The 23,275-nt window shown below is 41.6% G+C and overlaps 1 protein-coding gene across 11 annotated transcripts in view; it reads right to left on the bottom strand.

Annotated features, from left to right (window-relative positions):
- Positions 1-23,275, bottom strand: part of FOXP1 (forkhead box P1) — a 642,114-nt gene that overhangs the window by 11,507 nt on the left and 607,332 nt on the right. For 8 of the 11 annotated variants that reach the window (XM_066617522.1, XM_066617523.1, XM_066617521.1 and 5 more), the window contains 6 exons: positions 21,953-22,154; positions 21,770-21,849; positions 21,068-21,169; positions 12,698-12,819; positions 9,180-9,249; positions 3,176-3,342 (listed from right to left, as the gene is read on the bottom strand). In XM_066617522.1, the coding sequence (XP_066473619.1) occupies positions 3,176-3,342; positions 9,180-9,249; positions 12,698-12,819; positions 21,068-21,169; positions 21,770-21,849; positions 21,953-22,154 (743 nt within the window). Of the gene's footprint in view, positions 1-3,175; positions 3,343-9,179; positions 9,250-12,143; positions 12,314-12,697; positions 12,820-21,067; positions 21,170-21,769; positions 21,850-21,952; positions 22,155-23,275 lie in introns of all 11 variants that reach the window. The other 3 variants (XM_066617526.1, XM_066617531.1, XM_066617530.1) reach the window with 2 other exon arrangements.

The raw sequence follows: 23,275 nt of genomic DNA, 5'->3' as shown, positions 1-23,275 counted from the left end.
TAAAAAACAAATACCAGCACCTAATTCCAGGGTGTTTTGCTTATAAAAGCCTCCAGTTTGCTTTGTAACTGTGAAATCCAGAAAGTGTGATGAATGAGTTGGGCAGATGCATCATCACCCCAATATGCATGTCTAATGTCATATGCATTTTAGGTGTGCCATGTGTAGGCCAGTATGCATGAGTCTCACAATGTTCTCGTTTTTGTTTTGAGGACAGAACACTCATGAAAGTCAGAACTAGTTGTGAGAACACATGCTGCCTTCTAGATCTGCAGTGTGAAGGGGATGGTTCACATGTTAGCTCCTCCTTACATTAAGGATGGACAACAAGGGCTAAGTAGAAATGCTCCCCCGGTCGCCTTTAGTGCCCCATTTATGGGTGGTGAAGATGGGTGTGAGGACATTTTAGTGGTGTGGGTTGAGGGGTGTGTGGAATTGGGGATGTATATGAAATTCACTGGGAGCACCCCCCAGTTTTCCCTCCCATCTCCATGCTGAATGGCATGATGTCATCACACTGCTTACTTACTTACATCACTCTTACACACAGGCTTACAAACTGTTATTTTTGTCACATTTTGCTTCCCTCCTTTAAATAGTTATAATTTTAACATTAAAAAATCCTAACTAACTTCAAAAATTTACATGCCCTACTTAAATACCTTGCTCCTAAAAAAAAAACCAACTCCAAAAACTTATATAGTACAGTATGATAAACTATTAAGCCCTGAACACTGTCATGGAGAGAGCAAAAGTATTTGTGACTAAAATTGCCTGAAGTGGAATCTATTGAAATGGCACTGGAAGAATGTCATGTCGTTCTGCTTTGGGAATGCTAATTAATACTGCACAAACAATCCCTGTAAAAGCTAAACACATTCAAACGTTTTGAAGTCAATGGTAAAAGACAATGTTCAAATTAATTATTAATTAAAAATGAATGTTGCCATCTTTAAAGATTTTTTTCAAAGCACAATGTGCACTGATTTAAAATGAACTATCAAAGTATTAACAGCCTTAGATTTCCTTTCTCCTCTACCCCCTGCTCAACATATTATGCAGGTGGGAAACTTTTAAAAAACCATTAAATGCTAATTACCTTCACAACTAATTATTAGGGTAGCATTAGGTTAATGTTTTCCTACCTTTTGATTTAGACCTACTTTTGTCAATGCCTTATTCATATTACTTTGAAGTAGAAGGACTACAAATTAGTTCTTTTAACCATTTTATTAATTGGCTATATGATCTTTTGCCAATAGGACCAATAATTTCATGGTCACATTTTCAGGTACAGCTTGCTATAGTCCCTTATAGTTCTCTCAAAGAGGAGTAAATGGTTTGCTTTGCCAGGCCAGTTAACCAAAGTGTCGTTTCTGTGTCTTACACGTGGCCTCATCATGTGTTCCATGGAAGTGGCTGAGCCGATGTCGCAGACCTGCAACTTCCCCTTGAAAGTCAGAACTAGGCATCCAACACAGAATTTGATACCCTGCACATTTCAGCATTCATCTTTGAAAAATGAAACAATCGTGACCACAGTTCTGAAGGACAACCTGGCTACTGCAACAAAGGGCAAGATGCCAGCTGAGTCAGGAGGACCAGCAGTGCAGACTGTGGAAACATGAAGCTTGGGCTCTAACACCAAGCCTGAGACCCCAAACCAGGAATATCTTGAGTTTGAGACCTGTGAGCTCCCCTCTAAGGCAACCAAGGTCCCAATCCTAACCAACTTCCTAGCTCTGACATAGCTGTGCCAGTGGGGCATGTGCTTGCATCCTGCAGTTGGGAGGCAGTCCTGGAGGCCTCTTCAATGTAAGGGAATGTTGGTTCCCTTACATCAGAGCTGCATTGCCCTTATCTTGGTGCTGGAAAGATGGTTATGACTGCGCCCTAAGAGACTGGTGAACTCGACTTTAAGACCCTTCTGCTCCAGAAGGCCCACTTTCCAATGGAGGCAAAATGCATGGCAAGAATTAGTGGGGAGGCACTGGGAAAGTTAGGCTCTCCAGTACCAAGCAAGGGGGCAAAGGCCTGGAGAAGCAGTCAGATCTAGGGAGAACACGAGGGCTCAGTTAAGATCCAGATCTTTTTCGATAACTTGCTCCACCAGAGGTCTTGCAACCGCAACTTGAGGCTACCTGCTACCCCTTTCTCTTGTCCCGGGTCTCTCCCTCTCACATCCAGATCACAAACTGTCAGTTGTCATGTCTATGCAATTTGAAATATGTGCCAAAATTTTAAAACTAGCTAGCTCAATGGTTTTCAAACTTTTTAGAGGCCCTAGAGACTGCTGCTTGATTTGTAAATACCAAGGAGTGTGTCTAGGATGGTAATGGACAGCAGCGCTCCCCCCAAGTAGCAGTTGTTTAACCCTTGAGGCACATAGCCTGATCTGCCCTGTCAGTTTTGCAAACCACCCAAAACTGGGTCACAACCCACTGGAGGGTCTGGAACCCACAGCTTGAGAACTGCTGAGCTAACTAAAATAGTGTAGGCAGAATCCATTTGCTCTTTCTGATGCCCTAAAAACCATAAGGATTGTGTTGCTGGCCTAAGTCATCTAGCCAAGCATTAATTTCTAGCAATGGGCAGTCACATGTGCCTGAATTTCCACAAGCAAGACATGGTGGCAATTACTATCCTGTCACCCAAGATATGGTACGCAAAGGTAAACTCTCTCTAACAAAGAGGTACAATTTTAGCTTTCATGACCAACTCAAACACACTAACAGCCCAATCCTAACCTATGTTCCAGTGCTGATGCAGCGGCAATGCAGCCCCAAGGTAAGGGAACCAACGTACCCTTACCTTGAGGTGCCACCACAGAATGTAGCGCATACTCCACTGGCATGGGTGCAACAGCACAGAAAACTTGGTTAGGAGTGGGTTGCAAGGCAAATACTATCTGAAATGAATACATTTGTCTAATAACATTTGTGTAATCTGATCCTGTGGGTTAGAAAAGAATGGCAGGCAACTTTTCAATTTTATACGTAGGTACATTTGCCAGGATGAAACAGACAAATTTCTGTTCTTTAAACGTGTAAGCTGGCTGGCAAATGCCCTTCTCTCCACCAAATCAAAACCAACCTTTCTGTAGTTTAGTTTGGCTGCTGAGTATTAGAACTCACGTGGGAACAAAGGACAAAGAGCACCATTCCTCTCGACTTACATTGCTTGCATAGGGGAACGTCCTGGACTGCTGTCACTCCCATTACTGTTTGCATGTTCCATTGCACCATTCAGCTCTTCCCTCATTGCATTGGCTAAACTGCCCAGAGTGGGGTTTCCCAAGGAAGCAGTAGTGTACAGAGGTATACTGTTCTCAGCCATTGAAGCCTGTCAGAGAAAGAACAAGATATGAGAAGCCATAACACATGCTCATGAGTGTGCGACAAACCAGTTTCAAGGCACTGTGTTTCCACTAGTTTTCATTAAGTGCAATTATTAAAATGCTCACATAACCCATTTCAGCACTGGTTAGTGTGGGGCTAAGATTTCACCCAGCTCTGTTTTCTACCTAACATTAACATTGCACCAAAGCCTCTCTCCAATTATCAGGGGAGAATTCAAACAATGACTTGTATGGGCAGATTCCATATGTACAGTTGTGCGCTGAACCTTCTCATGGTGCAAACCACATTTGTCTATTTTGATTATGTGCACATGCAAAATAATTATTCAAATAGACAGTTTTGTAGGACTTAAACCAAGGAGGCTATGGGTTTAAGAGCTAGTTCACACTAGAGTTACTGCCAGGCTACCTGCTCCCTCCCCATCATCTTTCAATGGTAGCTGATTTTTGGGAACTTAGGAGCCACTACTCATGAAATAGTTGTCACATGAATGCTCATTTCAAATACTCCCCACATGATGACAGTGTTCACTTGACAAGTCATTTGTCCAAAAAAGAGGCCTCTGCACCCTCTTATGGGATCTGTCAGCCAAGGAGTGGAACCACTGCAAAGCAGCCCCTCCAAGCCCCAAAACACTAGTTGGGACACCATGGTTAATGGTGTTGAAAGCTACTGAGAAATCCAGCAGTACCAACAGGGAAGCACTCCCCCTGTCCAGTCCCCAGCACAGGTCATTCATCAGGACGACCAAAGCAGTCTCTGCCCCAAAGCCAGGCAAGAAGCTGGACTGAAAATGGTTTGGACCAGTGTTTCCCAAATGTTTTAGTACCAGAACCCCCTTGTTAAAATGAAACTCTATTGGGACCCACCTAGTTTTACAGATTCTGTGGTGTACCGCCCACCTTGCCTGCCCAACAGCCTCCCTGCCTGAGCTGGTTGGGGTGGTCTCAGCAGTGGCAATGGACTCCAAGCCCTGTCTTGCCTGCCCAGCACAATTTGGAGATACTCAGAACTGGTGCACTGCTGAGCAGGAAGCCTGGGAAGAGAGATCTCTTCCTAACAGGCAGGGGAAACTCAACCCCTGGCTCCCCAGCAGTGGCTGCTGTAGAAACCGAAAACCTGGTGGACAAAGCTGGGTGAGATTCACTCCTCCAGCCTCATTTAAGCAAGTTTCTGTACTGTCCTACAGGCCAGGATGGCACCTTCATCAAGAATCACATCCCGAATGAGGCAGCTGTTATTATCAACTGACCTGACATTCACAAGGAGCACTAGGTGACATTCACATGGAAAGTAACACAAGAATTGAGCCTATGTAGATGTGCTTTGCAGAAAGGGAACAAACTGATAAATCATTTCCTTGTGCTTATACAATTGAGAATAACTGCTTGCTTCTTTATACAGTACACTTTGAACACCAGCTTCTAAAGTGTTTCTTCAGAAGTAAGCCTCAATGTGTTCAGGTGGCTAACTCACTAGTAAGTGTGTTTAGGATTGTAAGCTACTTGGGCCAAGCTCTTCACATTTCATTCAGTTCATCCTTATGACAATTCTGTGATGCAAGTCAATTTATTTCCACTTTCAGCCTTAGCTTCTCCAAGTTGGAAAGTAAGTGGTCCAAGGCCACCCAAGCAGTCTGTGGTACAGCTAGAATAAGAATGAAGATCTGCATCCCACATGTTATCCACAAGTGCAAACGTCCTTGAGAGAGAATCTACAAGTACTTTGTGCTTATGATATACACTAGTGCTCGATCATCTTGACAAACTTTTCTGCTGAACAGCATCATTGGAAATGTACCCTAACCCAGCAGTTATATTTGCTGAAGAGCAGGAGTAGACCTGAACCAGAGGGAAATGCTGCAAAGTCATAATGTGATTTGCTATGTGTGTTTGCAAGCATGTATACCTAATATAGAGGCAACAATAATTTCCTACAGATTTTGACTCTTCTGGTGTTGAATCTGAGGCCAAAACCAGCCTTCCAATGACATTTTAGAAATGATACACCACCACCAAGCCAAATCACAGAGTTGACATATGCTGCAGCAGACCTGCAGGAGAAGAACCTTGCAAATCAGTTTCCCCTATTGGAGTCTGATGGCTGAACTACATTTTACTGCATGTTAACGTGAAAACATGTAGTTTGGCCCTATGTGTTTAGAAAGCAAGTAACATGGAAAAGAGGGACAGTGCACACCAAGAGAAAAAATTGTCTTGGGTTTAGCAGCAGCTTCTTTGTGAAATACAGTCCCTATCTCTATCCAGTGCAATCAGAAAGGCTACTCTAACGAAGAGGATTATATTAATCTTTTTTTTTTTTTCCCAAGATGCAGCAAAATAATTTTGATGAAGTGGGGAACATAAGACTCGTGCTTCCTGCAGTCTGGGAAATAATGAGTCACGCACTTCCCACCACAGAGATAACTTGTAATTGCAGTGAAGTAATTTATTTAGGAAGAGTCAGAACAGGAAAAGCACCTGCTATTTTTTTTTCCTCCAAAACCACAGGTGGGCAAATGGACCAAATTGTACCCAAAAGCAGTGTGATAGGTAGCAACAGGGGATTCTCAAATGGCAATATTCTGAGAGGTGGATCAGCAAATGTTAATCCAGAAATCCTAATGGTTTTTTTTTCAACCTCTGGGACTGTGATCGCAAGATGTCTCTGCACACTGGAGTTGTTTTTCTAAGCATTTCTCTATCAGAAGTCCCCCAAGCCAAAACACACTGTTTTTCATATGTTTGATATAAGTTTTTAAAAGCAGTTTGGAGGGCTGCTGAAAGAGAAACTGCCTCTCACAAGCATTATTGCTTGCTGCATTTCTGCCAAGGGTGAGGATGTCTCTCTGAATGCTGGCCTCCAGATTCTTTTAGGACAGGAAAGAAAAAGAATGTTTAGCACACTGCGAATATTGCTATCTTGCATGGTAGTTTTGATGCTAAAGTGATATACAGGTGTGCCCCTGTATCCACGGGGTTCTATTTTGGAACCCCATACAGTTACTTGAAACCACAGATATGGGTGAATGCCTGCCCCGCCAAAGCTCCCCTCGCCTCTGGAGGGTCTTCGGAGCCCAGTAAAGGCCACAGACTGAGCCCTAGAGCTCAAAACACATGACTTCTGGTTTCACGGAGAAACCGGAAGTGATGTTTTTAACGCCTTATTCTGGGAAGTCTGGGAGGCCGTCTGGAGGGCATGTGTGGGTTGGCCCCACAGACCTGATCAGCAGATAAGTGAAACCACAGATATGGCATCTGCAGATATGGGGGCCCCATGTATATCTTACTTTTTCTACACAGTAGAGAGAACCATTTTTCAGTGATTGTGCTAACTGCTAAAAGAAGCTCAAGACTGCTTGAAAGCTACAGTTTTTGAACTAGAAGTCATCCAGACATGTGGAAAGACGTAGCTGAATTTATTCAAGATGGACAGAGTGACAGAACTCTGGATATGCTCACAGGCTTTTATTATTACTTCATATGTTTCAGGACTGAACCATGGCTCAAATTGAAGTTATTATGTGTCTTCTCACTTTCAGCTGATTATCGGATTGATAACTGAGCAAATGTTTTAAATCTTAAATCCCTTTAAGTTTTTATTAGTATAATGCAGGGGTGTCCAAAGTTTTTGGCAGGAGGGCCACATCATCTCTCTGACACTGTGTCGGGGGCCGCAGAAAAAAGAATTAATTTACCTTTAAAATTTGAATACATTTACATAAATATACATAAATGAATATATTAAAGATTTATATGAATGAATGAAGGTCTTGCAATAGCTCAAGGCCTATAAAAGGCCTTGCACAAAGCAAGGCTGGCCTTTCCTTTGCTGCCACTACTGCATCACAGACATGAAACAGCAAGCAGGGGAGAGAGCCCTCATCCCACAGCTCACGCGAGAGGTCAAACAGTCGCTCTCACGCTGAACGGAGTTGTGTTGGGCCAGTGTGGGCTCCAACAAATCTCCAGAGGGCCAGAGGTTCATTGGAGACTGGGGGCTCCCTGAGGGCCACATTGAGAGGCCTCGAGGGCCGCATGTGGCCCCAGGCCGGGGTTTGGGCACCCTGGTATAATGCAAAATTATATGGCATCAATCTTTACTGACAGGAATGAACAGCAGGCCTGGATTCTCATTTGACTCCACTTAGATTTTTGAATAAAATTTGAAACATATACTACTTCCTATATGGTGTTTTTTTTTTTTTTCCTAAGTGACAGTAGTGGAATACAACAGAAATTACAGTTGCATTATCACATAATACAAGAATAGGGGTAGATGACGACAATACCACATGTTTTAGAATTAAAACATGAACTGTTTGGTATAATAAGCATATTAATTGAAATTAGTCACATAGCTAACAGAAGCTGAAGGAATGCTGGATCACTTCATTTTTGCCTTTCAGCCTCATGAATGCAAAATGTGCTTGTAATCTTAATACTATCCCACAGATGGAGCAGGTCTTTAAAAATGGCACTTCACAAGACTCAAGGGAAAATAAGATCCTAATGAATAGTATTTACAGTTGCTTCATTTACACATGCTTTCACTGGCTTTCAGAAGTTACCACATAAGCGGAAGTAATTAGAGATAATGTAGGTTGTTACTTCCCTTCTTAATCAATCTTCTTCTGGGTTTAACAGTAAAACCGAAAGTTCAGTAAGCCTTTCAGAAATGTTACTGTCTAAACAACTCATTTAGGTAGCAATCCTACACACAGTGATGCTTACGTACCATTATGCTCAAGTACCATTAATTTCAACGGGCACAAAATTTGCAGCCTACATCTGTTGCTGAAGTAAAGTACCTTAAGAAGGATTTTTCCACAGACACGTACCACTAACACAGATAAGGGTGCAATCTATCTGAATTAGAGCCAGTGGGGAATTTTTCCACTAACTATAATGGGAAGTAGACAGCACTCCCCTCGCCTAGTCTGTGTGTGGCAAAAACCAAAGGCCTTTGAAGTGGTTGAGAAGCATGAAAACATCTCTCATTGCACTGACAACCACAGAAATGTCTGTTAGTGATCACCCATTATTCTTGTATTGATGCAACAAATGTATGAGGGAAGTATTTTACGGAAACTCTGAACACAGAACTAAGCCAAAAAGGGGGGAGGAACTCTTGATTCACTTAAATTATTTTTCAGGATTTCTACATGCTTCATAAGATGTATGGAAACTTGTTTACATAGATTAAATTGTCCACCTATATTACAAAGCATCTAAATATTTCCATTACAATTCTTTGTAACAGCAGCACAAAATTGACATATCTTTTCTTCCCTTCCAGTGTGATCCAAGTTTTAGCTGTTTAGTAACTAAAAAAAAAAACTTCCACGCACATCTAAAAAACTGTTAAAAGAAAAAAAATAGTGTGTGCATGTGTGGGGGTGGGTGGGGGAGAAAGGATCTGCTTTCCCTTTAAAGCCATGAACAATAGAAGGTCATGTGACATAGTATCCTATCATTCAGCACATTAATAGCTGTGCTAGAGTAATTACACTTGTGGTATTTTTGCCTCAAGTGAAATTCTGAAATAAGAGGATGGAAATTATGATACTGCTGATAAATATTAATAAGTGAACTTTTAATTTTTTTGCCACAATATTCAAAATGCTAAGCATCTAGCTAATGCTGAAGCAGCCTGATATGTGTTTGCCTCCAGGGACCATGATGCTTTATGCACTTAAGAAAAAAGTTTAACGGAATTAAAATTTAATATCTAATTAGAGCAAGGCTAATATATTTTGAAACGAGGAAGGAAGACACATGCGTGCCTATGTGGCATATTTGCCACACTCATTAATCTTACCTGTAAAGCAGCATTGAGAGGTGAGCAGTAGGTGTGGCTGGTCTGCATGTTTTTAATGAGTGAAGGATTCCTGTGCAAGGAAGACATTTAAAAAAAAAAAGTTTAATGCAGCCAAGTTTTACACTTCAAGAAGGTCAGGCTTTCTCCCACACCAGAAAAAAGCCAAAATAGGTTGCTACTTTTTTTTTGCCTAAGACAACATTAAGAAAACAAAACCTCACCCAGTTACTTTGACTGTCCTTCATTTTCACCAAGCATGAATGGCAATCTCAGCTCCAAAAAGCTAAGGAACTTTTGTGGTTGATGTTACCTTAGGTGCCCTTGAAATGTTCTCCTAGTTACTTAGGAGCCACTTAGCTTTGAGCAGCTCCCACACAATTAGGGAAATGTATCACTGACCAAATTGTGTGTGTGTGTGGGGGGAGGGGGTGATGGTGTGGGACTTCACTAGAGAATTCACATTGAGTCAAGTGTCCGGTTCTGTAGGCAAGGACCATGAGAGTTAGCCTCCCTGCACTAGTGGTTAGGTCATGAAGATATTCTTCCAGGTGCACAGGTGCAACTGAAAAAAAAATGCTAAAAGGTGACTTAGGTTATAATCCTAACCAGATCTACTCAGAAGTAAGTCCTATTTTGTTCAATGGGGCTTACTCTCAGGAAAGTGGTTAGGATTGCAGCCTTATTTGTTGTTGGGACGTTAATGTTGGAATTTTGTTTCTCAACTGCGTCCATATAGCATTTCCCAAGCTTCTTACAATTAAAGTACACCCAAAATAAAAGTTTATTTTTAGAGGGTGTAAGAATAAGACCTGTCTAACATCAGAAGAGCCCATATCCTGGGTTTCTGCATGAGACTCAGTTCTCATAGGCATGCCTTTGGATTGGGTCAACCAAAGCAGTAACTTGTGCAGAAATGCGTCATGCAGCCTCCTTTGGGGGCAGGTAATCCTGCAGTGAACATGAAAGGTTCAGTCACCATAGGATGACCCACCCTTAGAGGATGAATGAATCGATTCAGAGAAACAGGGGGCAGTTTCCTTTTAGGTTCATGGAAGGTCTTTAACTATATAATACATTTAATATTCTTGTAGTGCAGTAGGGTATCCCAGCCCACAATTTGGGAATTACTGGTCCAAGAGAACACCTTCCAAAGTCTTTTTCTTAGCAAGAAAGGCATAACATGGCGTTTGTGAAGATATGGTGACATTATGGATTTGCTGCATATCAGACGACCCAAAAGCAAGCTTTTAAAAAGGCTTTCTGGGAGCACCTACTCAGGATCATTAAACACACTTTATCTGTTTAACCACATCTTTTAGGTTCATAGTTTGAGTGGCCGAATAGTAATAAAAGGGTGGATAGTTTCCAAAGCTTTTTATAAACATCAAGAATGATTCAAAATCATTTCATTTGTTATCAACAATCTGAGAAACCAGAAGTATCAGTTACTTGGGCTTCTGCTTCTCCCATTTCTCTGCAATTTATGAAACACCCCTAAGAAATAGTGGGTGGTATCTATTCCATATTAACAGCACAATCCTATATATGTCTACTCAGAAAAAAGGCCTGCTGTGTTCAAAGCGACATTTTCCCTGGTAACGGCATACAGAATTGCAGCCCAAATAATCAAAGGTGTAATCTTGCATATGTGGTATTGCTTCCTGCACCAGTGCAGTTATAGATGAATATGGCTTGTCCTTAAGTAGTTGGAGAAGGGGAGAGTCTCATCTAACAGTGGAAGTGTTTATTATTTGTGAACCATTTAAAAGCTAGGCACTGTACAAAATACTGATATGCGCTCGCCATCAAGTACAGGTGTGCGCCACTTAATATGTTCTCTGATCCCCATTGTTATGTGATTAAGTCATTAAGTGAACATTCAGTCCAATCTATTGCCTTTGTTGTATAAACAGACACTCCTTGCCAGACACTATCTGGCTGCACAGGCTACTGGAGATAGATTGCCTCTTCTTTGCATTAAGAGCCTCCCTGTTGTGTGAACTCTGCTGCAAGCTATGGGAGATGCAATCGCCTCATTAAGAGCATCTTTATTGTGCTTTGACCACTGTCATATATGCGGTCCATCATTAAGCAAACTGTTGTTGAGCGGTGGATGCCTGTACTACTTGTTCAGAAGCATCATTCTTTTTCTATGTAGATCTTACTGGAACAAAGATAATTGGTCAGCAACAGCACCTGATGGATTGCACCTGAAGAGGACTTTTCTCTGGGACTACACATAATGATGATTTGGGGCAACCATTGTTAACAGTCCAAACTTATAGAGTTGTATCACTCTGGGAAGTTCAGAAGCAAAACTGAGAGACAAGAGAAGTTATCACAAAAGGTCTGAATTGGGGGCTGGAGTGAAGAGTAATTTTCCTCTTTTAAAATTATGATTCTTTTTAAAAAGGAGTCTCCATACAGGCTAATATATATATTAGGCTAATATAACATTTTCACATCTAAAAAGATTCTGTGCACCATAGACTTCCAGGGAGGGGGACACCACAATAATAGTTTTCAAACATGCTTGAATTTGATCACTGCAGTTAAATACATTTGAATTTACAGAATATAGGGGAGCAAAAGCAGCTAAACTTATCAATATGAAAGCAGCCTAAAATAATCTTGCTTATTGGTTATACTGCATTACCTAATAACAGCATGATCAAGAACAATTCCCTGCATTGTAAGAACATATCACCATAAGCATTTCAGAAAGTGTTAGCGTAGGCATTTGCAAGAGGAAGTGCAATGCATGTTCAATCATGGCATTTAAAGGGAGGGTAGGGGGAGAAGACTGGTTTTTTGCAGCAATGGCAATGCCACTATTTTATGAAATGCAAGTCTACATGAGATGGGTAAATCATGCAAAGCAAAAGCAACAGAAAACAAAAACTGGAAAAAAAAATTAGCACACACACTCACATACACACACACAAAGCAAGTAAAAGCTCTTACTGTGTAACAAGCTCGCCAAAGTTTTCATCAGGGCAGAATTTTCGAGGACGGCCTCGCTGAATATGACGGCCACGTTTAAACTCTTCATCATCAACAGTCCAAAAGGACCCAAACTCATCCTCTACTCTGATAAAGCACTTATGCAGGGATAGGTTGGTGCGAATAGCACCCTGGGATAAGATCAGCAGCAAACGAGATGAAGTGGAAACAAAGGGACACGGGATCGGGGAATAGAACAGACATCAAATACAGGGAAAAGGAAAAAGAAAATAAAATGCAATAAGCATAAGCAAATGGATTGTGAGGGTTAATATGCATTGCCACCTAAAAGCTACTAGCATGGGATGCAAAACAAACACCAAGCAAGCAAGGGCAAAGGGACCGGTGGGCATACAAACGATAGTGATGAAATGCTCTCTGTGGTTTCCCCTTGACTGAGACAAGGGGAAACTACCTGGATTGATCCACAACACCATCTAGCAGCCAAAGCCTCTATGTTAAAACTGTAAGCATGAACCAAGCTAGGCTAAGAAGTTCAAACATGGTGGACATACCCACTGATCTTTTGTGGCCTTCGTTTTTGGAACTCTACTTCATCCACTGTCCATACTGCCCCTTTAACGTTTTCTACTCGCACAAAACACTTGTGAAGACTAAGATTATGACGCACTGCATTCTGCAGCAAGTATAAAAGAGAAGACATTGAAGAAAAAAAAAACCTTTCCATGAGAAAAAGATTCTTTAGCATTGTCCATGAACAGCAGTATTGTCAGCCGGTGAGCCCCCTTTCCCTCTCCCTCCCTCCCGCACTGATGATCTTATATTCATATGCTCAGGATCTGCAAAAGATCCACCATCAAAGTCATCTTCAGAGTTACACTAGAAATTAAGACTTCTTTTCAAAAAATCATTCAATCTTAGAAAAAACGAAAACCATTATTGTCGTTTTACATGCGTCTTACCCATGGGCACATATCAAAGCCACTTACAGAACAATAGGCCTAAAGTGCTTTTTAAACAAAATGGTACACTTTGCCCTGAAACACAAATCTCCTGGAAGAGGAAGAGTATGAAGACATAGAAATATAATCTGGTACACTTATAAAGTGTATTTGATCTTACACGGTGACAATTGTTTTTAAAGCAATCCCAAAGTACAAGAAAAGTTAGTCATGTTGAACAATCCTGCATGGGCCTGGAATCACATTTCAGGGAGTAGGACCAGACCAAACATAGATGTGGCGTCAGTCTTCTTGTTAACATTTTTTACTAGATCCTCTAACAAGCAAGACCATTTTTGTTCTTGATAAGTGGCTAAATGTACATCTGCTAAGTCCATGAAGAAGACTAGTATCTTCACAATTCTTCACTGCTTGTGGCCCACACATTGCTGTTACCATAGCAGCTATATATCCATTAATGTTTCTAAGGGTTTACCCAAAATAATCAAGCCACAGCTCAGTCCGAGACCATCTTTTCAGTAGTCATTTACGTCCAATAGAAAACTTGCAGTAATAGTACCTTACTATGGTACTGGAAAAAAGTTACTAGCTTATTGCAGAGGGAAACCCTACTGTTCTTCTCAACTACTGGTAGGACTTGTTCCATTCTTGAGGAAGGCAAGCTCAATACTCTTGTGTTGTGCATTCAAGCTACTTTTTCCTGGCATCTTAAACAAGCAATGGCAGATCTAGTAATTCCCTCAACTGACTAAAGCCAGATCTGTAACTAAAGTGCACTATCACCTAAAAGAACTGATAGGCAGTAAAAAGAGAGCAGATCAGAAAGATATGTGTCAGTATTTTGCATCCAAAATTCAACCAGGAGGCTAATTTGAAGGCATGGTGCCAAGGAAAAGTAGATAGGTACTTAGGTAACAAAGACTAAGCTCTTTGTCCATGAAATCAGTGAAAAGCATTATAATGACTGTCTAAAATCACTATGCAAACTAAGGTTAGACATAAGACATTTATCATATTAATTAAACAGCAAAGGGAGGTCTGAGCTAGGTGCGGGAGTAGATTGTAAGCATCCTTTGATACTGCGGTTTCTCTGAACAACTGATTTCCTTGTAATACAGCCATTCCCTCAGAAGAAGCTACACAGAGTCCTATGTACTTGGACAAATGGAGGGCTACATTTATTTCTGGCAGGAAGGAAGCTGATAAAACATTAAAGAAGTCTATAGCCATAAATATAGATGTTGGTAAGGAACTGAACACTGAAATTAGTTACTTCTGTTTCTCTCCTGACTAGGGCACTTGATAGCTTTTTCATGCAATAATTTGACTAGATCAGGGGTGTCCAAAGTTTTTGGCAGGAGGGCCACATCATCCATCTGACACTGTGTCGGGGGCCAGGGGAAAAAAGAATTAATTTACATTTAAAATGTGAATAAATGTACATAAGTTTACATAAATGGATATATTAAAGATGAACTTATATGAATGAATGAAGCTCTTGAAATAGCTCAAGGCCTATAAAAGGCCTTGCACAAAGCAAGGCTGGCCTTTCCTTTGCTGTTGCTACTGCATCACAGACGTGAAACAGTAAGCAGTGGAGGAAGCCCTCATCCCACAGCTCATGCAAGAGGTCAAACAGTTGCCCTCACGCTAAGAGCAGTTGCATCGGGCCAGTGTGGGCTCCAACAAATCTCCAGAGGCTCATTGGAGACTAGGGGCTCCCTGAGGGCCACGCTGTGAGGCCTCGAGGGCTGCAAGTGGCCCCAGGGCCGGGGTTTGGGCACCCCTGGACAAGATGTAAAGATATGACCCCATGGTTATTACATCTCTGAAAGTATATTTCATGCTTGCAACCATATAACTGGAACTCGGTGAATGGCTGCAGCCTAGACAGAAAGAGCTGATCCAGTCAGTCCTTTGCACTTGATATTCTGCTCATGCAGCAAAAACACAGTTCTCCATGCAGGAAAGGTTGCATGGGATGTGAATTTTGGCAGCAGGAAACTCCTGTGCAACAAACAGCACACATAGGAGGAGGCAGAGAGAATGTGGCAGGTGACTGGCTCCGTTCTATGAAGCTTTAACTATAACAAATACATCTTCAAGTTTGCAAGGAAGGAGAGGATTACAGCCGTGTCACATATTTCTAAATTGTCTGGGAATGTTAACAGTTAATCTCGTCTCATGAGGGTTGTGTTGACCACAGAAAAAAAGGTTTCTTCCTTTCCAGGAGTCACTTCTCTATTGCAATTGTTTTCAATAGGTAGAGAGCAACTGAGGGCTAACATGTGGGCGGATAAAACCCAACAGGAGATGACACAGTGAATACGATACTGCTTGTAGGTAACCGACAGGAAAATGTTGCTCTGTATATGAAAACCTTGCACAATAAAGCAACAAGCCTCTTTACTGCTAAATAAAGTGTTTTGTTTACTTGAATACAGTCTTATTTGTGAAAATAATTACATACTGGGCTACAGCATTTCCTTCGTTAACCAACAGAGAAAAATAGAGAAACCAGTCTGCTTGCATAATACTTCTAGTAATGAGTGAATTCCCTGGACTTGACTGGGAATGGGTCGTCTCAAACAAAACAGTTTGGTGTGAATTTGACTATGACTTGGAAAAAGTTAATTTCAGTGTGGCTCCTTCCAAATAAACACTTCCATGTGCTCCCAATGATTTATTTAACTAATGGATGGAAAAGGTCTGAAGTCAGTGCCACCCCAATGCCCCCTTGTGAAGCTACTATTTCTGGGTCTGCTCCCCAAAACCTAACCAGTGGCAATGAAGTTTTCTTGTGGAACCTCTGTTAGATTTGCAACATTGTGGAAGCATCCTAAATGCAAGGAACTCTGGGACAGGTAAGTCCAACAAATCTGCAAGAGCTATCATCAGGATCTGTGGAAGCTATATCTGCCATGGATCCTCGTGCCTGGGGCACTGCCATGGCAATACTGATGTTTACTGCTGCTCCCACAGCAAGGCTCTCCTCCTTCAACTACCTAAGTTAAGTCAGCAGCCCAATCCTGACTGAACGCCAGCACTGCCGCCCCAGCCCCAGTGGAGAGACTTGTGTCACCCCGTTGACACTGCAGATCAACCCCTGGTCGCTGGAAGACCAGAAGTGCAGAGGTATGGGAAGGGTACTGGGAGAATTTCTGGGGCGGGGAAGGGCAGAACAAGGGAGGGACAGGCCCGGGAGGGACTGGGACTGGTGGAGGCCGTCTCTGTTGAATCCTATCCCCCATGTTGGGCTTGGAAGCCTCACACAGGCTGCTCGAGTCAGCACCAGCTGGCACAACTTGAGTAGCCCCAGTGAGCAGGCTGGGGCTTTACTTGCAGTCAGGGGACAAATATCCCCTTCCGCTGAGGAGACTTCTAGCCTGCTCGCATTCAGCATAGGATGCAGAGGTAGTCATTTGTAGCTGCTGCTCCTATGCTGGATAGGATTGGGCCCTTAGTTAAGTCAGGATGGGAATAGATGGGGGCATCTGAGTGGGGCAAGTTTATTACCAGCCAAGCTCCAATCACAAACAGAGTTTTGGCTAAGCTTTCTGAACTGGGAAAGCTAATTTTTGCGTATTGCAATTCTAAACTGGGAAGTAAACCACTAAATACTAAAAGATTTCAGAGCTACACTTGGTTGATGTTTAGTATAAAATCAATAGTTGTGCAATTAACCACCCCTTTTTCGGGAAGATACCTAAACGTTTGTAGACACTACACAGAACCCTCAATAAAGATATCAAGGTAAACATTGCGTTTGCTACTCTCTAGAAAGCAGTAGTTTCATACACTGCACTCTTGCTTCATACACATGCACTGCACTGCTGAATTTTTGATCTTGTAAAAGGGCAGGAAAAAAATTGCACACTGAAGAAAGCTAATTGGAGTGATGGAGATTGGTTGGTTTCAGAGGCAATGATGAGTGGGTGCTAGTTAGACAGCAGCTGCCCATCTTAAATTTCTCCCTTTGTTCTCTGCTCTCTTTTTAACCTGGGCACAGTCAAGAGAATATGCATTATGAAGCACACTGAAGGGGAAAGCTGATATCGTAGTGTGGAAAAAGGAGCAAAAAAGATGGAGATTGAACTGAATGAGTTAAACAAGGCTGAAGGAGAGACAGATCCAACAATTAATAAAAACAATTGGGACTTATCTTTCCTTCTGGAGGGGGTAAAACAGAGAAAAGAATTAAATGGGGCAGTGTTTATCAACCTGTGGTTCATTTGGGGGGGGGGGTCATGACAACCTTTCAAAGTCTGTCTAAGAGAGGGCTTGGAACCAATCCAATAATGGTACTGCCTTATTAAAATTGAATTATAGATGTAATCTTGCACAGCCTCTTCCTGCTGTCTTTCCCTACAGCTCCTCAGGCTGGCCCTGCTCAGGCTGCTACCTCACAGGGTTGTTTAGCACACAAGAGGTAGCGGGAAACAGGGTGAGCAGTGGTTTGGGTCCCAGGAGGCGGCAGGATCAGTGGTGGGTCTCCAGTCTCATATGTTATTTATGTCATTTTATTTATTTGGGTTGTGGCATGAAAAAGGTTGAAGATCACTGAACTGGTCAATCTTTTGAAAGCCAAAAACTTGGAAAAATCGTGTTTTGAAGGAGGACGTTGATGGGTACTCTACACTCAGTTTATGGTCTTGGGAAAGTCACTTACCTTTCCAGCTCACTAGTATGCCTTCTTCGTAATGGATGTTGTACTGGGACACCAAACATGAGACCAAAAAGGAGTGGTCTGGTGCTGGTGGCTCAGAGCCCAATTTTGACTTTTTCCCAATTTGTAATCTTAGGACAGTTTCTATTAGTGAGCAGTCAATGCTTTTGGGAGGCTTACAAGCATGGCATGAGGCCAGTAGCTTTGCCTGTAACATTATTTGGCCTCTGACCATGGAATTTATATCACTATCAAAACTTGTAGGAGGGACTTTCACATGCAGAGCAGGGGTAGCGCAGGTAGGAGGTGTTTTGGGTGGTTGGAGCAGAGGACATGTGCAATGGGAAGAGCTTGGCAGGGAATGTACAACCTACAACCTTGCCATGCCTGCTGGCATACTTCCAAATGACTGTACTAACTCACTAGATCAGAGATGTTAGTTTTCCATCTCACAGCATGCTGACCTCTCTATGGTCTACGCCTCTTGCAATGTCACTTCCAGCTTCCAGAAGACTCTTCCAGGTTTTGTGGATCTGTTTTTACAGCAACTCTCTGCAGTAACGAATTGTCTGTCCCTCTTCCTCTGCCAGCTAAGACCAGCAGAGGAACACAGACACCAGAGGAACACAGAGGAACACCAGCAGAGGAACACAGAGGAATTTTGTTACTACAGACAGTTCCACAGAACCCAGAAGAGTTTTTTAGTGATTTTCAACTGCTGTGCTCCAAACTCCCATGACACACCTCAGGATCATTCATAGCACACCAGTGTGCTGCGGCATAGTGGTTGAAAATTGCAGCACTAGAGGTTAATGAAAACAATGCCAGGAGGTGAACTGGAACCTGTCCTACAGTAGCAAGTGAAGAAATTACTACTACAACTATAGAGAACACACTGTAAGGTATGCATTATATGCAATACATATCACATGAAAACACCACTATCCATTTGTTTTCACCTGTTTCTAGTGATTCCTGTACAGGTTAACACTTAATTCTCTGCACAGATGGCAAAGACAAATTTGCAGTGTTAAAATATAAATCAGTGGCAACTTAAACCGACCATCATATGTTGAGGTCTCTCCAATTTACCTAAAGCCATTCACTGAAATAGCAATAAATTTAGAATATTTAAAGTATGTATATGGGTAAAGATGTGCCCCACCTTCAAGGCACTCTGAAATAAGACTAGAATTATTACACTTTTGTTATACTGGAATGTTGATCAAGTGATAGTTGTAAGGGTTAGATGGAAGCAGATTTCAAGAAGCTTCCCCATTTGGCTATATAATATTCTAACAAGTGTCAGGATATGAAAGCATAGTACACAAATAGTTTCTGCTCCTGATGGGCAGCCCAATCCAAAAAGTGCCGCTGGGTGCAGCAGCGCCAAAGCGGCTACTGCTGCATCTGGAGGCTCCGTGGCAGCCGCTTGAAGTCTCCTTGGCGGAAGGGGACTTTTGTACCCTTCCCCTGGGGAAAGCCTGAAGCCCCACACTGGGGCTTCTCAAGTCCATGCCAGATATTTTGCCCGAGGCACTCACTGCCACCTGGAGCTCTTACCTAACTCTTAACTAGTCTGGCTGGCACTGGGCTCAGCGCTCATGCCACTGGCACTGAGTATGGTCAGGATTGGGCTCTTAGTGAGCTTTTGAAAAGCACAAGTTTGAGACACATTTTTGTTTAAAAGGTAGGTATGGTATCACAAGAAAGCTGTTTCCAACTCTGAATCTTAGAGTGCGTCAACACTGATTTATGCAGATCACAGACAGTGCTGGGCCTTCTGAGAGAGAAAGGCAAGAGACGAACGTAGCTGCAGCTCAATACATAGTGCGGCTGAGCGGTGCAGCTGCATCCTTAGCTGCCTCCACCCCACAAAAGAGGAAATTAAATCAGTAGATGATGTTGTGAATATTGATTGAACCTAGTTGAGGTCGGCGAAAATGAAGAAAAATGTAAGGGTGACTTTGTAGTCTCATAGGGTTAAGGTACATTGGTTAATGTAAGAGATTAGGAAGTACTCAAGGCTAGCCAGTGACCTTTGTGGCATTATTATTGTTTATGTTGTAATTGGCTATTTTTACCTTGTACAGCCTCTTGGGAGGTGTTCAGTGAAAACACGATTTATAAGACATGTACACAGAGTGGAGGTTAGAAGCTGGGTCTTCTACACTCAAGCACAATACTGTTGCAGTACACTATTTTGGTGTTCAGTGTGTTGCAGGGGGCAAATCTGGCTTACCAAACAGAAGCTTCATTACACCTTAGTGTCTACAGGCATTATCCAAAGAAGGGCACACCTTCAATTTTGACAGAGCTTTGCTTTCAGAGACTCACCTAATAGAATCTCTAAACGTATTTTTGAAACGCTACTTAAAAAAGGATTTTTCCACTCTTTACAGTCAAAAAGGCAGGTTTAGGATTTGGAGTGAGTTTTTTTTTTTTTTAAAGGCTGATATCAGGAAAAAATAGATAATACTCACTAGTGGCACTGATCTTTCAAAAAGTTTTTGTGCCAAATCTCCACAACTGCTTTTTGAATTCAGGAGTATATAAAAAACAGTTTGGGATTTTGGAGAGGGGGAGACAGCTTCTTAGAAGGAAACTGCAAAATAGTCCAGGTGCCATGTGTGCCACCTTGGACTGCAGCCATTTTAAAAGAAAGGCATATTCTAGAGAATTTAAACACACAGAAATTAACTCAACAGAGCCAAACTATTGAAATTTAAAGCACCAGGGGTATTTTGTTAAATTGCTAGATTTAATATTTTTATTGGCTTGCATTTTTACTGCTGTGCCCAATTAACCTGTATTGTGTTTCATAATACACCAGTGAATGTTTTGAGAAGTTGGCATGTTAATTTAAGGCAGGTGTATCAGCTGGCTGAAAAGCTGGTTTTCTACGAATCCCTGGAAAAGGAGTTTGCAGTTTCCAGCTAAAAGAATATGTACATAAAGCCGCCATCTGATAAAGCTTCTTCTTCACCCTTTCCCCTGTATCTTAGCAGTTGAAACGTTTCAATGCTAGGAACAACTACACAGGCAGACTTGGTAGTTTAATCACAGTACGCAGAAGGAAAAGAAAAACAGTAATGGGTATTCAAATTAGTGGTATTTCAAAGGCAGAAGTATTTTTCTGCCAACTAGCAAGTTGTTTGTGCAGATAAGAGGCACCCTGTGTGTGTCAAAACAACTGATCTAAATTTCAAAGTCCACACACTGTTGCGTCTGCAGCACTGTCTGTTCTGTACATGTCAAATACTAAAGCAAGAGCCATATGTGGCAATAAGGCCTACCTTCCATGTTGCTGCATTGCGTCTGAAGTAGGCAAACATTCGCGTGAACCAGTTGTAGATTTCATTTAGTGTTAGCTGCTTTTCTGGAGATTCAAGAATGGCCTGCAAAGCAATTAAAAATGCTGTGACGATCTAAGTGAGCAGAAAACAAGCTTGTAGATTTGTTTGACTAAATAAAACAAAATGTGATTTAAAGCACAAAATCCAGAAGAAGGCTTCATACCATGATCTAAGATTAATGGTTGCATTTAATAGTTCAATGGCAAAATTCAAAATGGAATTATCTAATTGTTTTGAGTTTTATTTCTGTTTCCTTACAGAAATATTAATTTATTAGTCATTCATAAAGCAGAATCAAAGAGAAATGCAAAACATTTCACTAGCTGATTAAAGCTTAGTAATTATTTTGAGCTCAGATTAATTCTAGGGATCAGAGATTACTGTAGCTTGTGATAATTGACTTGCCATCTTTAAACAGGCTCATTTTCACTGTTGTGTGAAATGAATTTCCTAATAATCACATCGTATTGTAATACTTAATCAAAAGCAATTATGGTATATGTATTGCAGTTGTGAAAAAAAACTTATAGCAAAGATTGCATGCCTGCATTTGAAAGGGCTTTTAATTTGTTCAATCAAATCATGCACATATATATATACAAACCGGAATCCAAGCAGGCTTTTCAGGATGATCTCACTTACCTGCCTAATTAAGGATGCATAAGTAAAAGGTGGCCTGACTTCTGCATTCTTGTAGAATTCTTGGTTCTGCGCAATATCTGCTAAATAAAGTATGAGAGTCCTTGTATTATCATGGCCCATAGTTCATGTGCAATATGAAAAGGAGAACAAAGAAGGCCTTTACCAGTACACTCATCTAGTTACCTGAAGAGATGGGCACGTTGTATTTGTCAGAGTATCGCCGTCGGATAGGCCCAACGTTGTGCATGCTAGTAGTAGTGATGACAGAAGGTCCCTGGGTAACAGGAGTGATGGGCGCTGTTGGGGTGGTGGGGGTATGAGGTAAGCTCTGTGGAGAAGCCTCCGATGCAGTCTTGGAAAGCGTGACACTAGATACAAGATTCAGCTATAAAAATGGAGAAAAACAGAAGTCAGTTTCATTTTAAAAATATAGCTACACTGACTCCCCAAATTATGCACATTCGATTTATAGACCTGTATGCTGGCACTTTCGCACAGGAGCAGTAAACCCTTTGTGGTGCTTTTGTATAGGTGGAACAGCACTGGGCTAGCAAGAGCTGGTTATTTTGAGATATGTATGTTCCAACTTCCAGACAGACCTCCAGAATGGAACCAAAATGTATGTTGGGAACGTAATATATTCCTCACAAATTTCATTCACATGTAGTATAGTTTGAAAATGGTGTGATCTCTGGGTTAGGAATTCCCTGGTTCAAATATCACCAATGCAACAGTTTAGGCAAGCTACAATCACTCAACCTTGGCTGGCTTTCTCCTCCATCACCTGCAATATCAGATAATAATCCTTACCCACCTTATAGCATGTATGAAGTAATGTATTTGCATGCTTTGAGGATGCTTGAATCCCGCAATATTCACTGATAGTAGCAAACCCTACTCAAATCCTGCCCATCGCAATCATGACTCAGATCTCTTCATTGGCAAACGCTTTGCAAAAGGCAGCTTTTTCCCACTTTTACTTTGGGAAAAAAAGCAGACAGCGAGAATATAGACTTATAGCTGCGAGAGGAACGCTTGTGGATGTGACAGTGAGGACACTAACAGGAAGCGGATGGCAGAGGAAGCAGACAGTAAGAATGCTAGCATTTTTGTTTGCATTTGCAAACAAAGAGAGTTGAGTCATGAGTGCGATGGGGGAAAGAGTAGATATGGGACCCACGGATGTGGGGACGGGGGCTACTGTCATTCAAAAGACAATCGTGTGTAGGAAAGTGTATTTTTCTAATTGTGTGATTTATATTCATGAATGCACACCAACATATTAATTTATTTTGCCTTTAAATAAGCCTATGAAGAGTATACTAGAATCGACAGGTAAGTCAGCCTGAAACAGGACGGTCTGTAACAGAAAGAGCTACAGAAGCCAATAAAATTCATATCCCAGACTTCGTGATATATTTTTCCATCAATTACATATCAGACATATAGTCGTAACTACTAAGACTGCTACATTTTTTCTTAATTCTAGCAATCCAATGTGATTTT

Source organism: Tiliqua scincoides, chromosome 2 (assembly GCF_035046505.1).
Source record: "Tiliqua scincoides isolate rTilSci1 chromosome 2, rTilSci1.hap2, whole genome shotgun sequence".
In the NCBI taxonomy this organism is placed as follows: domain Eukaryota; kingdom Metazoa; phylum Chordata; class Lepidosauria; order Squamata; family Scincidae; genus Tiliqua; species Tiliqua scincoides.
Note: the sequence above shows the minus strand (reverse complement) of the source record. Positions and strands in the feature narration are given on the sequence as shown.